This window comes from Macaca fascicularis, chromosome 11 (genome assembly GCF_037993035.2).
Source record: "Macaca fascicularis isolate 582-1 chromosome 11, T2T-MFA8v1.1".
NCBI classification, from domain to species: domain Eukaryota; kingdom Metazoa; phylum Chordata; class Mammalia; order Primates; family Cercopithecidae; genus Macaca; species Macaca fascicularis.
The window spans coordinates 3,749,544-3,766,053 of record NC_088385.1 but is presented as its reverse complement, the minus strand read 5'-3'; the positions used below and the strand labels follow the sequence as shown (position 1 = coordinate 3,766,053).

Below are 16,510 nucleotides of genomic sequence, written 5' to 3'. Positions count from 1 at the left end.
GGGTGGGGCGCCGCGAGTCAGGGCTTGGTCCTCTGGAGCGCCACGCGCGTCCGGGACTGAAGGGCAAGAGTTTGTTTTTGCCTGGGACTCGTCCGCCGCGCGGCCAGCGGGCGAGTCCGGTCAGAGGAGTGGCCCATACCCCACCAACCGCCACGCACGCACCGGCTTCCCTCACCCCCGCCATTTTTACCGAGCCCACCCGGAGCGCTTCCCTAGGTCTGCCCTGTGAGGATGTACAGACCTCTGTCACTTCCCATTCTGGCCCCTGCCCTGATACCAGAGGCCTTCGTGGACCGGCTCTGGTACCCTCTCCACTCCGCCAGTCACTCCCAGTGAAACGCATCTTCCATAGGCTGGCCTTGACCTTCAACTGCACACAACTCCTTAAGCTTCCCATACCAGCCCAAGCTTGACCTACTCTACAGACTCCCCTAAAGCACACGAGGGAATCCGGAGACTCTTTCTTTTTTTGAGACAGGGTCTCACTGTCTCGCCCAGACTGCAGTGCAATGGCCCAATCTCAGCTCACCGCAACCTTCACCTCCCAGGCTCAGGCGATTCTCCTGCCTCAGCCTCTGAGTACCTGGGATTACAGGCACAGACCACTACCGCCTGGCTATTTTTCGTATTTTTGGTAGAGATAGGGTTTCACCATGTTGGCCAGACTGGTCTCTTTACTCCTGACCTCAAATGATCCACCTGCCTCCGCCTCCCAAAGTGCTGGGATTACAGGCATGGGCCCGTCCTCGAGACTGTTTCCATCTACCTTTCTACAGCCTGTGGGCCTTCCTCAAACATCCATAGCCCACAGTGGAAACCCCTGTCTAAAAGTGTACTCTGTCTCCAATAAATCCCGTCCCCAAATGTCAGTCCCTTTCTCCCTACCGACATGCACATCATCCCTACAGAACATCCTAAGTCCTGTCGAGTCTCTGCACAAATGGCTTTATGGCATTCTAAGGTCAAAGTTGTTTCCCACATTGGTTTTGAACCTACAAGTTAGAACTTTAGGAGGCACACGCTGAGTGGACCGTTACACTGCCTGGGTCAGCCTGCACTCACTGTGTGACCCTGTGTATGGTTCATTCTCTGCGTCAAATTCCCATCTGTAAAATATGCAGAGTAATCCCTGCTTGATCTAGTTGGGGCTGGACCTGACACAGTAGGTCCAGCTGAATGAATGCTGGATGAATGGGGTTTAATGAGATGTACTTATCTGAGTAAAAGGCCATCTGAGACATTCGGTTGACTAGGGAAGTCCTTCTGCATTAATTACAATAAGTAATATTCATTGAAAACTTTCCTTATTTATTTATACACAGTTGAACAGTTACTCTAAGAAATCATTTTCCCACCCTATTTAATATTGATAGATTTCTTCAGTTAGAAACAAAAACTCAAAACATAGGCAATCCTAAAGAACTCATCTACGTCCCCTTTATCTTCCCTGATCTCATATAGTCCCTAAAACAGGGCTTGCTGCCCTTTCTTCTTCTTGCCTTTTCAGCAGATGAGTCAAGGTTGCAGAGGTGGCAGTCAACCACAGAGTCACAGAGTTTGATTTTTTTCCATCCATCAGCTCATAGAAGCTGCCATTGAGCCTGACAAGAGCTGGTACTCAAAAATGCAGAATGAATTGGTTTGAATGAGGTGATTAAAGGATTAACGAGTAGTGGTTAAGGAGACAAAGACCTTTAGTGGATGGGGTAATATTGCTGTATTACTGACAGAAGCAGGATTCTCTAAAAAAACTTTCTGTAGCCATTTACTTACATACATTTTAAAGAGTTACTACAAGATATTTTAAAAATTTAAACAGTTAATACAAGAAAAATATAAAGTGAATAGTTCATGACACTAAACTCAACTGTTCATGACACAAAGTATCTTAGAAAACAAATCTCGGCTGGGCGCGGTGGCTCACGCCTGTAATCCCAGCACTTTGGAAGGTCCAGGTCAGCAGATGAATTGAGGTCAGGATTTTGAAACCAGCCTGGCCAACATGGAGAAACCTCATCTCTACTAAAAATACAAAAAAATTAGCCAGGCATGGTGGCAGGTGCCTGTAATCCCAGCTACTGGGGAGGCTGAGGCAGGAGCATTGCTTGAACCCAGGAAGTGGAGGTTGCAGTGAGATGCGATCATACCACTGCACTCCAGCCTGGGCAACAGAGCGATATTACATCTCAAAATACAAAACAAAATAAAACAAACAAACAAAAAAAACCCCTGGGAATTGAATTCCTTTATGACTCCAAAAAACATGTCTCTTTTCTATTGAGATTGCTGATGGCAGTCAGCTTTTCACAAGGAATTGGCTTCTGCTCAGCTTCCCTCTCTCCCTGAGGTAAGCAAGCAGGTGCTGTCGTCTCCTCCACGTGACCTTTATTCCATACTTGTCTTCGGGGGTGTCTTCAACCAGAACAGGTCCAGGCTCTGGGCTATCAGGAGTGCCAGTGTGAAGAGAGCAGCTTGGAAGGCTATTTTCCTTCTGATCCTGGGGAATGAGTTCTTCCTTCACAGACGATGACTCTGGGGTCTGGATATCAGGTGGAATGAACACATAAGGTAAGCTCTGAAGTGCCTGTGCTGACATGTCCCCACAGCTTTGGGGACTGAGCACTGGAACTAAGGGTCTTCTGGAAACATCCTTTTCTGATTCACTGGGGCACTCCCGGATTAAGGGGATCCCCAATGTCTCTGAATTGGAAGACTGCGGACTCTCAAAAGTTAGATGTGGAAACTTGGAGGTGGTAGATTTTCGACTTGAATGTCTCGCCCGGTTTTGGTGGTGGTGTTTCCGGTAGGCTGGGAACAAGCTTCCTGCTGTTGTATCAAAATCAGGTGATACCTTTAAAAAAAAAAAAAAAAAGTGAGGTGAGCCTAACTAAGTACTAACCTAAGAGAGGAAACTATATCTGATGACCAGACTCTTAAATCGGGGTCTAATGTAGTAATGAACACAAAACTAAAATAGCTGTCTAATGGGATAGTAACAGGATGCTTTCGGCAAATTCTTCCATCTCTCTGGCCTTCAGCTTCCTCGTGAGTAGGAAAGGGGATGACGTCTCTTTCCGTTCATCACGCCACAGGGATATAACGTTTTTCCCCCCCGGATGGAGTCTCAACCCGACATCTAGACTGGAGTGCAGTGGCGTAATCTCAGCTCACTGCAACTTCTGCCTCCCAGGTTCAAGCGATTCTCCTGCTTCAGCTTCCTGAGTAGCCAGGACTACAGGCGCCTGCCACCACGCCCAGCTGTGTGTGTGTGTGTGTGTATATATATATATATTTTTTTTTTTTTTTTTTTTTTTGAGACAGAGTTTCGCTCTTGTCACCCAGGCTGGAGTGTAATGGCACTCTGCTCTGCTCACTGCAACTTCTGCCTCCCTGATGCAAGCAATTCTACTGCCTCAGCTTCCCGTGTAGCTGGGATTACAGGCACGCACCACCATGCCCAGCTACTTTTTGTATTTTTTGTAGAGACGGAATTTTACCATTTTGAGCAGGTTGACCTTGAACTCCTGACCTCAAGTGATCCACCCGCCTTGGCCTCCCAAAGTGCTGGGATTACAGGCATGAGCCACGGCACCCAGCCAATTTTTGTATTTTTAGTAGAGTCAGGTTTTTGCCATGTTGGTCAGACTGGTCTCAAACTCCTGACCTCAAGTGATCCACCCGCCTCAGCCTCCCAAAGTGCTGGGATTACAGGCGTGAGCCACAATGACTGGCCTAGATATAACTTATCTTTAAACTTCATGAGGGTAGAGACCAGCGGTCTTGTTCTTGATTCCCAGCACCTAGCAGAATGCCTGGAACAAAGAAGGCCCTCAGTAAATAATGCAAAGCCAACTCCAAGCACAGGGGGGAGGAACTAGCAGAGGACCTGGCATATAATGACTGTTCAATAAATGTTCATTCCTACTCTCATCCACAAGATTCTGATGTTTAGGTTTCTTCCACAGTCCTGTAGCAGGTATTATGGTTCTTCCAAGCAGTCCTGAATAAGTTACATGTATTAAATACTCCCAAGCCAAGCTTATGTTTTTGTCTGGCCCTTTTACTACACTACTTTCCCGTTGTATAGTAGCTATATTCTCTTCCCAGGGCTTCTGCTTCTTTTTTTAATTTTTTTTTTGAGACAGGGTCTCACGCTGTTGCCCAGGCTGGAGTGCAGTGGCAAATCTTGGCTCACTACAGCCTTGACCTCTAGGCTCAAGAGATCTGCCCACCTCAGCCTCCCAAGTAGTTGGGACTACAGGTACACACCACCATGCCCAGCTAATTTTTCTATTAATATTTTTTAGTAAAGATGGGGTTTCGCCATGTTGCCTAGGCTGGTCTCGAACTCCTGGGCTCAAGCAATCCTCCTGTCTTGGCCTCCCAAAGTGCTAGGATTACAAACATGAGCCACTACACTTGGCCTCTCTTCCCAGGGCTTTTAAGCGGTCAAAATATGACAATATGCTATTCTTATGGGATTTTTATTTTTCAAGGCTCAATCCGTTAAACAATAAACAGAGTATCTAGCTAGATACACCACCTTTCACGTGAGGTTTGGGGAACAATCTCATTTTTAACTTGTTCTGCCATTGATCTGGCATTCTCACCCAGCTAATGGGTAAAAAACTTTTACACTGAACTCTTTCAGAGGAAAATAGGGGAAGAGAAAGACTCCAGTTCCCACTAACCCATTCCTCAGTTTGAACTGAGAAAAGAAGATGTACCAGGGAAGATGGCTGGCCACAGACAGAAAGAATACATTAACTCCTTGCCCCTGCCCCCATGAATCTTATTCTTGAGACCCTGGTTCAAGGGGAAGAAGAGTCAGCATTCTGGAAAACCTAACAGAGTAAAAGTCAAAGTAGGCCAGGCATGGTGGCTCACGCCTGTAATCTCAGCACTTTGGGAGGCCAAGGCAGGCGGATCACGAGATCAGGAGATTGAGACCATCCTGGCTAACACAGTGAAACCCCATCTCCACTGAAAATACAAAAAATTAGCCAGGCGTGGTGGCAGGCGCCTGTAGTCCCAGCCACTCGGGAGGCTGAGGCAGGAGAATGGCATGAATCCGGGAGGTGGAGCTTGCAGTGAGCCGAGATCGCACCACTGTGCTTCAGCCTGGGCGACAGAGCAAGACTCCATCTCAAAAAAAAAAAAAGAAAGAAAAAGAAAAAAAAAAAGTCAAAGTAATAATCCCATGGGCCTACCCAGGAAGTGATGGTGCTGTGGTCAATGGGCTTGCTGGGCACCTGTCGAGTGTGAGTGATGGGAAGCTGTGTAGATGCACAGCTGTGTTTGGGGCCCTCCAGTGGTTGATGGTGGAACAGCAGCTGGGCTTTCTGGGAAGGCTGGCGGCGTTTTTTTCTGGGAGGCATCAACCGGTGAATGAGGAACAGTTAGTAACCACATGATGCTGTTAGCCTTCGGGTTGGGTGACAGGCTCCAATTCCAACCCATGCCTGTAGAGAAGAAACAAAAGCTGAGAACAAAGAATTCAGATGATTCCCTAGCTCCTCCTGATCCTCTGCCAGCCAATTCTACCATAAACCTCAAGGCTGTGGGGAGCACAGCCTCCTATACCTACAACCATCAAGCAAAACACAATATTCATATTCAACATTCATCTAACGAACATTTATTATGTGCTAAGTGTCATGCTGGGTGCTGGGAATTTAAAGATGAATAACCATTTATTCAACAATCATTTACTGAGTGCCAAGCATTTGCAGTGATACAGAGGTCATCCCTGTTTCGAGGAGCTGAAAGTCTAGCAAAGGGAAACGGACCTTCACAACACAGTGTGAGAATACGATATGGTTCCATTCATTCCAAAGGAGGCTTTCTGGACAAGAAGATACCTGACCTAGGTATGAAAGGCAGAGAAGAAACAAACAAGCAAGGAGGGCACTCCAACCTGAGGAAGAGTGTACACAAAGGCACGGAGAGGAGAAGGAGTATTGTGAATTCTGGGAATTACAAACTCAATGTATCTGGACACAGAGTATGAAAAGAAAAATGGCAGGAACTGAGGATAAACATGGTGTCAGGCTGAGGTAAAAAACAAAACAAAACAAAAAAACAGGTGACACGGCTGGGGGAGGGGGCTCACGCCTGTAATCCCAGCACTTTGGGAAGCCGAGGCAGGCAGATCACCTGAGGCTGGGAGTTCGAGACCAGGCTGGCCAACATGGTGAAACCTCGTCTCTACTCAATATACAAAAGTTAGGCTGGGATTGGTGGCTCATGCCTATAATCCCAGCACTTTGGGAGGCTGAGGCGGGCTGATCACTTTACGCCAGGAGTTCAAGGCCAGCCTGCCCAACATGGCAAAATCCCACCTCTACTAAAAATACAAAGCTTAGCTGGGCGTGGTGGCACATGCCTATAGTCCCAGCTACTCAGGATGCTGAGGATCACTTGAACCCAGGAGCTGGAGGTTGCAATGAGCTGAGATTGTGCAACTGCACTCTGACCTGGGCAGCAGAGCTAGACTCTGTCTCAAACAAACAAACAAATAAAAAAGATGTATTTTAAAAATAAAAAAGGAGGCTGGGCGCAGTGGCTCACGCCTGTAATCCCAGCACTTTGGGAGGCCAAGGCGGGCGGATCACGAGGTCAGGAGATCGAGACCACCCTGGCTAACACAGTGAAACCCCGTCTCTACTAAAAATACAAAAAATTAGCTGGGCATGGTGGCGGGCGCCTGTAGTCCCAGCTACTCGGGAGGCTGAGGCAGGAGAATGGCGTGAACCCAGGAGGCGGAGCTTGCAGTGAGCCGAGACTGCGCCACTGCACTCCAGTCTGGGTGACAGAGCGAGACTCCGTCCACCCCCCAAAAAAAAAAAAACAAATAAAAATTAAAAAGGGTGTAGTGGTGCACGCCCGTAATCCCAGCTACATGGGAAACTGAGGTAGGAGAATCGCTTGAACCTGGGAGGTGGAGGTTGCAGTGAGCCGAGATTGCACCACTGCACTCCAGCCTAGGAGACAAAGCGACTCATCTCCAAAACAAACAAACAAACAAACAAAAAACAGGTGACACCATATGAGTTTAGACTTTAAGCAGAAGAAGAATTTGAGCCCACCTGGCTTTTAAAAATTTTTTCACTGCAGATGTCAAATATGCACTAAAGTGGACTGAATAACATAATGGGCCCTGTGTACCGATCATCCAGCTCCAGTAACTATCGGTTAGCCAGGCTAACCGTGACCCATCTACACCCCAGCCACTTCTTCTATCCCTGGATTATTTTGAAGAAAATGTATTCGGCCAGGCACAGTGGCTCATGCCTGTAATCCCAGCACTTTAGAAGGCCAAGGTGAGTGATCACCTGAGGTCAGGAGTTCGAGACCAGCCTGACCACGTGGAGAAACCCTGTCTCTAAGAAAAATACAAAATTAGCTGGGTGTGGTGGCACATGCCTGTAATCCCAGCTACTCGGAGGCTGAGGCAGGAGAATCGCTTGAACCCGGGAAGCAGAGGTTGTGGTGAGCAGAGATCATGCCACTGCACTCCAGCCTGGGCAACAAGAGTGAAACTCCATCTCAAAAAAAAAAAAAAAAAAAAAGAAAAGAAAAAGAAAATATATTCTATGATTCCCATTAATACGACTAAATAAATACATAAATGCTTTAACATTAACAAATATCCAGCCAGCTAGTGTTCCCATTTTATTTTTTTTCTTTTATTTCGAGACAACATGATCATGGCTCACTATAGCCTTAACCTCCCAGGCTCAGGCGATCCTCCCACCTCAGCCTCCCAACTAGCTAGGATTACAGCACGTGCCACAACGCTGGCTAATTTTCATATTTTTGTAGAAATAGGATTTTGTTGTGTTGCCCAGGCTAGTCCTGAATTCCTGAGCTCAAGCGATCTGCCCACCTCAGCTTTCCAAAGTACTGGGATTACAGGTGTGAGCCACCACACCCCAGGTTTTCTATGTCTTTTTTTTTTTTTTTTTTTTTTTTTTTGAGACGGAGTCTCGCTCTGACGCCCAGGCTGGAGTGCAGTGGCCGGATCTCAGCTCACTGCAAGCTCCACCTCCCGGGTTTACGCCATTCTCCTGCCTCAGCCTCCCGAGTAGCTGGGACTACAGGCGTCCGCCACCTCGCCCGGCTAAGTTTTTTCTTATTTTTTAGTAGAGACGGGGTTTCACCGTGTCAGCCAGGATGGTCTCGATCTCCTGACCTCGTGATCCGCCCGTCTCGGCCTCCCAAAGTGCTGGGATTACAGGCTTGAGCCACCGCGCCCGGCCTTTTTTTTTTTTTTGAGACGGAGTCTCGCTCTGTCACCCAGGCTGGAGTGCAGTGGCCGGATCTCAGCTCACTGCAAGCTCCGCCTCCCGGGTTCACGCCATTCTCCCGCCTCAGCCTCCCGAGTAGCTGGGACTACAGGCGCCTGCCACCTCGCCCGGCTAAGTTTTTGTATTTTTAGTAGAGACGGGGTTTCACTGTGTTACCCAGGATGGTCTTGATCTCCTGACCTCGTGATCCGCCCATCTCGGCCTCCCAAAGTGCTGGGATTACAGGCTTGAGCCACCGCGCCCAGCCTGTCTTTTTTTCTTTTCTTTTTTTTTTTTTTTTTGAGACAGGGCCTCGGTCTGTCACCCAGGCTGGAGTGCAGTGGTGTGATCATGGATCATTGCAGCCTCGACCTCTAAAGCCTAAGCCATCCTCCCACATCAATTTCCTGAGTAGCTGGAACTATAAGCGGGCACATTGCACCTGGCTAACTTTTTTAAAAACATTTTTTGTAGAGATGAGGTCTCACTGTGTTGCCTAGACTGGTCTCAAACTCCTGGGCTCAACCAATCCGTCCCTCCTCAGCCTTCCAAAATGCTGGGATTACTAGCAATTCTTCAGATAGGCCTTCCCTAACAACTACATCCAAAATAACAGGCAACTCAACCTCTTGATCTGTCTGATTTTTCTCTATACTTTTTTTTTTTTTGAGAGGGAGTCTCGCTCTGTCGCCCAGGCTGGGGTGCAGTGGCCGGATCTCAGCTCACTGCAAGCTCCGCCTCCCGGGTTCCCGCCATTCTCCTGCCTCAGCCTCCCAAGTAGCTGGGACTACAGGCGCCCGCCACCTCGCCCGGCTAGTTTTTTGTATTTTTTAGTAGAGACGGGGTTTCACCGGGTTAGCCAGGATAGTCTCGATCTCCTGACCTCGTGATCCGCCCATCTCGGCCTCCCAAAGTGCTGGGATTACAGGCTTGAGCCACCGCACCCGGCCTTCTCTATACTTTTATCTTTTGAGACGGAGTCTCACTCTTTCGCCCAGGCTGGAGTGCGGTAGCTTGATCTTGGCTCACTGCAACCTCCACCTACTGGGTTCAAGCAATTCTCCAGCCTCAGCCTCCCCAGTAGCTGAGATTATAGTCACCTGCCACCATGCTCAGCTAATTTTTATATTTTAAGTAGAGATGAGGTTTCATCACTTTGGCCAGGCTGGTCTTGAACTCAGTTGAGACCTCAACTGATCTACCTGCCTTGGCCTCCCAAAGTGCTGGGATTACAAGCATGAGTCACCATGCCTGGCCCCTCTGGTAGCCTTCTAACTGAGTTCCCTGCTTCCTTTTTCCACCCCCATTTCCAACCTGACTTTTCTCACAAGGTGCCTAGAGCATCTTTTTTTAAAGTTTTTTTTAATTATTATTTTTTGTAGAGACAGAGTCTTGCTTTGTTGCCCAGACTAGTCTCAAACGCCTAGGCTCAAGCAATCCTTCTGCCTCAGCCACCCAAAGTGTTGGGATTACAGGTATAAGCCACCACGCCTGGCCCAGATCAACTTTAATAAGGGCTTCTTTAGTGGAATGGTGGGACACAAGGTTGAATGCAATAGGTAGAGAGGTGAAAGAGTTGCAGCTGAGCATGCTGGAAAGTCACACAACAGAGCAGGTTGGTTCTATGCATTCGTGATCCATTCAATCAACAACAAAAAATAACTTGCTTTGACTTATGTGACTAGGCAGTAGAGATACAGGTAAAGAAAAAAAAGGATGACGTTTCTATTCTTTTTTTTTTTTTTTGATGGAGTCTTGCTCTGTTACCCAGGCTAGAGTACAGTGGCACAATCTTGGCTCACCACAACCTCCACCTCCTGGGTTCAAGCAATTCTTCTGCCTCAGCTTCATAAGTTGCTGGGACTACAGGCACACGCCACCATGCCCAGCTAATTTTTGTATTTTTAGTAGAGACGGGGTTTCACTATTTTGGCCAGGCTTGTCTCGAACTCCTGACCTTCTGATCTACCTGCCTCGGCCTCCCAAAGTGCTGGGATTATAGGCGTGAGCCACCATGCCCGGTCAAAGTTTCTATTCTTAAGGAACTAACATCTTATGGAAAACACAAAAAAAATATATATCCATTTGTTCATTCATTCATTCAAAAAATATTTACTGAGCGCCTACTGTGTGCTAGACACTGTTCCAGGTGCTGAAAATATATACCAGAGAATAACATGCCCTCTGCCCTTGTGGTGCTTACATTCTAGTTGGAAAGGAATAAAAAGTATAGAGATGCCGGGCACAGTGGCTCACGCCTGTAATACCAGCACTTTAGGGGGCTGAGGGGAGCAGATTACTTGAAGTCAGGAGTTCAAGACCAATCTGCCCAACATGGTGAAACTCCGTCTCTACTAAAAATAGAAAAATTAGGCCGGGCGCGGTGACTCAAGCCTGTAATCCCAGCACTTTGGGAGGCCGAGACGGGCGGATCACGAGGTCAGGAGATCGAGACCATCCTGGCTAACATGGTGAAACCCCGTCTCTACTAAAAAATACAAAAAACTAGCCGGGCAAGGTGGTGGGCGCCTGTAGTCCCAGCTACTCCGGAGGCTGAGAAAGGAGAATGGCGTAAACCCGGGAGGCAGAGCTTGCAGTGAGCTGAGATCCGGCCACTGCACTCCAGCCTGGGCGACAGAGCGAGACTCCGTCTCAAAAAAAAAAAAAAAAAAAAAGAAAAATTAGCCAGGCGTCATGGCACACACCTATAATCCCAGCTACTCGGGAGGCTGAGACAGGAGAATCACTTGAATACGGGAGGCGGAGATTGCAGTGAGCGGAGATCACACCACTGCACTCCAGCCTGGGCAACAGAGCGAGATTCGGTCTGGAAAATAAACAAAAAGCTACCACAGGAATCCAGTGGAAAGATGCAGTGGTAGCAATGGCTATAAGGGAGGAGACCACCCCTCATATTGTCTTATGCCCAATTTCTGCCTCCAAAGAAAGAAAAAGTAAAAACTAAAAGGCAGAAATGAAATCCACAAGCAGACAGCCTGGAGCCACACCCTGGGTCTGGTAGTTAAAAGATCGACCCCTGACCTAATTGGTTATGTTATCTATAGATTACAGACATTGTATAGAAAAACACTGTGAAAATCCCTATCTTGTTTTGTTCTATCTAATTACCGGTGCATGCAGCCCCCAGTCACTACCCTCTGCTTCCTCCATCGATCACGACCCTCTCACACGCACCCCCTTAGAGTTGTAAGCCCTTAAAAGGGACAGGAATTGCTCACTCGGGGAGCTCAGCTCTTGAGACAGAAGTCTTGCTGATGCCCCCGGTCGAATAAACCCCTTCCTTCTGTAACTCGGTGTCTGAGTTTTGTCTGCGGCTCGTCCTGCTACAGCTATAGTTTTGAAATTCATGACTTGCTGAAAGTCATCAGTACGTTGCTCAGCAATCCTGTTTCCTTGATCAACTCATTCTCCACAAAGATTATCTTAAAATTTCTCCAAGCTAGGTGCAGTAGCTTACGCCTGTAATCCCAGAACTTTAGGAGGCTGAGGTGGGAGGACTGCTTGAGGCCAGGAGTTCAAGACCAGCCTGGGCAACATAGTGAGACCTTGTCTCTACTAAAAATGTAAAAGAATAATTAGCTGGGCATGGTGGCATGCACCTGTAGTCCCAGCTACTTGGGAGGCTGAGGTGGGAGGATCACTTGAGCCCGGGAATTTGAAGATGTGATGAGCTATGATCATGCCACTGCACTCTAGCCTAGGTGACAGACAGACCCTATATCAAAATAAATAAATAAAGTGGAAAATTTTTTTCTTTGTTTTGAAACGAATTCTCACTCTGTTGCCCAGAGGCTGGAGTGCAGTGGCGCAATCTCAGCTCACTGAAACCTCCTCCTGGGTCCAAGTGATTCTCCTGCCTCAGCCTCCCAAGTAGCTGGGATTACAGGCACCCTCACCACACCCAACTAATTGTAGTATTTTTTAGTAGAGATGGGGTTTCACCATGTTGGCCAGGCTAGTCTTGAACTCCTGACCTCAGGTGATCTGCCCACCTCGGCCTCCCAAAGTGCTGGGATTACAGGCGTGAGCCACTGCGCCCAGACTGAACATTTTTAATTTTTAAAATCATTTTTAGAGATGGGGTCCTGTTCTGTTGCTCAGGCTGGAGTACAGTGACACGATCATTGCTCACTGCAGCCTCAAACTCCTGGGCTCAATAGATCCTCTTGCCTCAGCCTCTCAAATAGCTGGGAATATAGACAAGTACCACCACACCTGATTAGTTTCTCATTTTATTTTTTGTAGAGATGGGGTCTTGCTATGTTGCCCAGACTGGTCTTGAACTCCTGGGCTCAAGTGATTCTCCTGCCTCAGCCTCCCGAAGTGCTAAGATTCCAGGTGTGAACCACCACACCCTGCCCACTTTCTTAGAGCTTCAGAATATCCCTTTTCTCTTAACAAATGACTTTACTTCCTACTTGACAAAGAATACAGAAGACATCAAAGGAAATACTTTCATTTTCCAGAAAGCAAACATAGAAACCTATGCATATCAGCGTTTAACTTCTGTTATAATTAGAGGTCAGTTCATTCTGCTATCCAGGTCCTTCCCCTCTGGTTGTGCTTTGGAGCTGTTCTCACTTGATATACTTTTCTCTGGCAAACTCATCTGCCTGTATTTCAGTACCCACCTAGAAGTAGATGACTTCAATATTTACATATTCATTTTAGAATTCCTTAAGTTTGGGACCCAAATATCCCACTTTCTACCTGAACAGCAACTAGACATTTCTTTTCTTTCTTTTTTTTTTTTTTTTGAGAGAGATTCTCGCTCTGTCACCCAGGCTGGAGTGCAGTGGCGCGATCTCGGCTCACTGCAAGCTCTGCCTCCCAGGTTCACGCCATTCTCCTGACTCAGCCTCCCAAGTAGCTAAGACTACAGGCGCCCACCACCACGCCTGGCTAATTTTTTGTATTTTTAGTGGAGATGGGGTTTCACCATGTTAGCCAGGATGGTCTCGATCTCCTGACCTCGTGATCCACCCGCCTCGGCCTCCCAAAGTGCTAGGATTACAGATGTAGGCCACCGCGCCCGGCCACAACTAGATACTTCAAATGCACCTCAAATTCAACATGTGTAAGGCAGAGCACAGTGGCTCACGCCTGTAATCCCAGCACTTTCAGAGGTCAGGGTGGGCGGATCGCTTGAGCTCATGAGTTTGAGACCAGCCTGGGAAACACAGTGAAACCCAAACTCTACAAAAAATACAAAAAATTAGGTGGGTGCGGTTGTGTGCACCTGTAGTTCCAGCTACTCAGGAGGCTGAGGTGGGCAGATCACTTGAGCTCGGGAGATGGAGGTTGCGGCGAGCTGAGATCATGCCACTGAACTCCAGCCTGGGTGACAGAGTCAGAACTCTTTCAAAAAAAGAAAAGAAAAAAAAAAAAAAAATCAACAAGTTCAAAACTGAACTTGGCCAGGCACAGTGGCTCATGCCTGTAATGCCAACACTTTGGGAAGTGAAGGTGGGAGGATCACTTGAGCCCAGGAGTTCAAGATCAATCTGGGCAACAGAGTGAGACCCTGTCTCTGCAAAAAATACAAAAATTAGGCCAGGCACAGCGGCCTACACCTATAAACCCAGCAGTTTGGGAGGCCAAGGCGGGTTGATCACGAGGTCAGGGGGTCGAGACCATCCTGGCTAACATGGTGAAACCCCGTCTCTACTAAAAATACAAAAAAATTAGCCCGGCATGGTGGCGGCACCTGTGGTCCCAGCTACTCGGGAGGCTGAGGCAGGAGAATGGTGTGAACCCGGGAGGCGGAGCTTGCAGTGAGCCGAGATCGCGCCACTGCACCCCAGCCTGGGCAACAGAGAGAGACTCAGTCTCGGGGGGCGGGGGGGGAGGGAAATTAGCTGGGTGTAGTGACGTGTGCCTGTAGCCCCAGCCATTCAGGAGGCTGAGATGGAAGGATCACCTGAGCCCAGGAGGTTGAGGTTGTAGTGAGCCAAGGTCATGCCACTGAACTTCAGCCTGGGGGACAAAGTAAGACCCTGTCTCTAAAAAATAAAAAGATTAGTAAAAATAAATATATAAATTGTTTTTGAAAAAAAAACTGAACTCATTCTGAGCATTGCTTTGTAGTAAAAAAACAAAAACTGAATTCATGATCATTCCCTTGACAACCCCACCCCCACCTCTTGGCCAAAGTGATTATCTTCCAGGGCCCTTGGTCAGGGAATGGTGTCATTATTCCTTCAGCTATGCAGCCAAAAATCTTGACACTTCTATTTCCCATCCAACCCACCATCAAGCCCTGTCAACTTTACCTCTTAAACATGTTTTCGTAATGCCCCTTTTTCACGCTGTCTCCTTCTTTTTCTTCTCTCTCTCCCCGCCACCATTTTTCAAGCTCCAGCAGTTCTTGCCTGGAGTACTGCAATATCCAACTGTTCCGCCCTAATCCACTCTAGCAAACCCCGCTATAGACTGACCTTTTAAAATGCAAATCTGACCTGGGTTCACTTCTGCTTAAAGCTTATGATTGGCTTCCTTTAATTCTTGGATAAGCACAAAACTTCTCTGTATGGCTAAGGCCCCGCTTCCCCTGGCTCCAGCTTCAACTCACACCACACTCCATTCAGGTCAATTAGCTCAAACTCTTCAGATATTCCCTAGCCTTTGTACTCACTGTGCTTCCTCCTGCCATCCAGCCTTTGCACGCCTGATTCCCTCTGCTTAGCGCGGCTCCCTCCTTTCTTTGTAAAAGGCATCAGATCTCACACCAAGCTCTCATTAGAAAAGCCTTTCCTGTCCTACCTCTCAAGATCTTATTGTAAATACTCAAAGTATCATTAACCCCTCATGTTTCACTTTACAGCAATAATGCCACATTTGTTTGTTCGTTTTGAAGACGGTGTCTTCCTCTGTCACCCAGGCTGGAGTGCAGTGGTGTGATCACGGCTCACCATAGCCTCCACCTCTCGGCCTCAGGTCATCCTTCCACCTCAGCCTCCAGAGTAGCTGAGACTACAGGCATGCACCACCACGCGCGGCTAATTTTTAGTAGAGAAGTGGTTTCGCTATGTTGGCCAGGCTGGTCTCGAACTCGTGACCTCAAATGATCCACCCGCCTCGGCCTCCTAAAGTGCTGGGATTACAGGCGTAAGCCACTATGCCCAGCCCACATTTGTTTATTTGATTCTTTTATTTTATTTTATTTTATTTTATTTTTTTAGAGACAGAGTCTCACTTTGTTGCCCAGGCTGGAGAGTGCAGCGGTGCAGTCTTGGCTCACTGCAACCTCCGCCTCCCAGGTTCCAGTAATTCTCCTGCCTCAGCCTCCCAAGTAACTGGGACTACAGGCATGTGCCGCCATGCCCGGCTAATTTTTTTTGTTATTAGTAGTAGAGATGGGGTTTCACCATGTTCGCCAGGTTGGTCTCGAACTCCTGACCTCAGGTAATCCGCCCGCCTCGGCCTCCCGGAGTGCTGGGATTACAGGCGTGAGCCACCGCGCCGGGACTATTTGATTCTTTTAAAATATCAGTGCCCCTTTTCCACGATTGGACTGTGAGCCCGGGGGAAGGAAAGAACCTTGTCTGCCATTGTATCTTCAGGACCTGGCGGGACCTGGCACAGAGCAGGTGCTCAACTAGACTGGTTGACTAAGTAAATAAAGAAAGCACCACCGTCTACCATAGCCGAAGGCTTGGCTTTGGGAGGAGCCAAAGACAGGTCAGTACTTGAAGATTTCGCGCAGAGGTAGGGTTCGTGGGGCCGACATTTTTTTCAAGATGGAAGAAAGCTGAGATAATACACAGCCCTCAAAGAACCCTCAGTCTAATCGGGGGGAGCAGACGATCGTTCACTGTACGAAAACGGGGTACGATTTTCCCCAGGAAGGAAATCAACCGAAGCCGACCTTGGAAGAGGGGAGCAGAGCAGCCCGAGGGGAAGCGGGGGCGTGTCGCCCGGCGTGACTATGGCGGCAGGGAAAGCGGACCCAGGGACCCGGGCCTGTCGCGCCGCTTCCGCACGTCCCCAGACTGTCCCTCCGCTCGCCCACCCACGCGGCGGGGACCCCTCCGGCCCCTCCCAGGCCCCACGGCCACTTCTTCCCCCGCAAGCCGGCCCGCGGCCCGCCTTACCAGCCCGGGCCGGACTGGGCCGCAGCTCCTGTCAGATCGCACAGCCTTCGAGCCCGGAACGCCGAGACAAGGCCGGCGCCGATTGGCGACGTTCCGTCACGTGACCTT

The 16,510-nt window shown here is 48.4% G+C and overlaps 1 protein-coding gene across 2 annotated transcripts; it reads right to left on the bottom strand.

The window, feature by feature from the left end:
* Nucleotides 1–1,287: 1,287 nt before the first annotated feature.
* Nucleotides 1,288–16,476, bottom strand: RHNO1 (RAD9-HUS1-RAD1 interacting nuclear orphan 1). Of its 2 annotated transcripts, none has more exons than XM_045364546.2 (3): nt 16,403–16,476; nt 5,211–5,462; nt 1,288–2,851 (listed from the first exon to the last, which is right to left on the bottom strand). In XM_045364546.2, the coding sequence occupies exons 2-3, from the start codon at nt 5,376–5,378 to the stop codon at nt 2,297–2,299; spliced, it is 723 nt and encodes a 240-aa protein (XP_045220481.2). In that variant the 5' UTR covers nt 5,379–5,462; nt 16,403–16,476; the 3' UTR covers nt 1,288–2,296. The 2 variants fall into 2 exon arrangements, with proteins under 2 accessions (XP_045220481.2, XP_005569876.3); XM_005569819.4 differs by having other exon boundaries at nt 5,253–5,462.
* Between the last annotated feature and the right edge of the window lie 34 nt (nt 16,477–16,510).

Excerpts from the sequence above, each read along its gene's own strand:
- RHNO1 (XM_045364546.2), bottom strand. The coding sequence starts at position 5,378 with ATGCCTCCCAGAAAAAAACGCCGCCAGCCTTCCCAGAAAGCCCAGCTG. Across the intron at positions 2,852-5,210 it reads ACAGCACCATCACTTCCTGG|GTATCACCTGATTTTGATAC; the intron begins GTAGGCCCATGG and ends TTTTTTTTAAAG.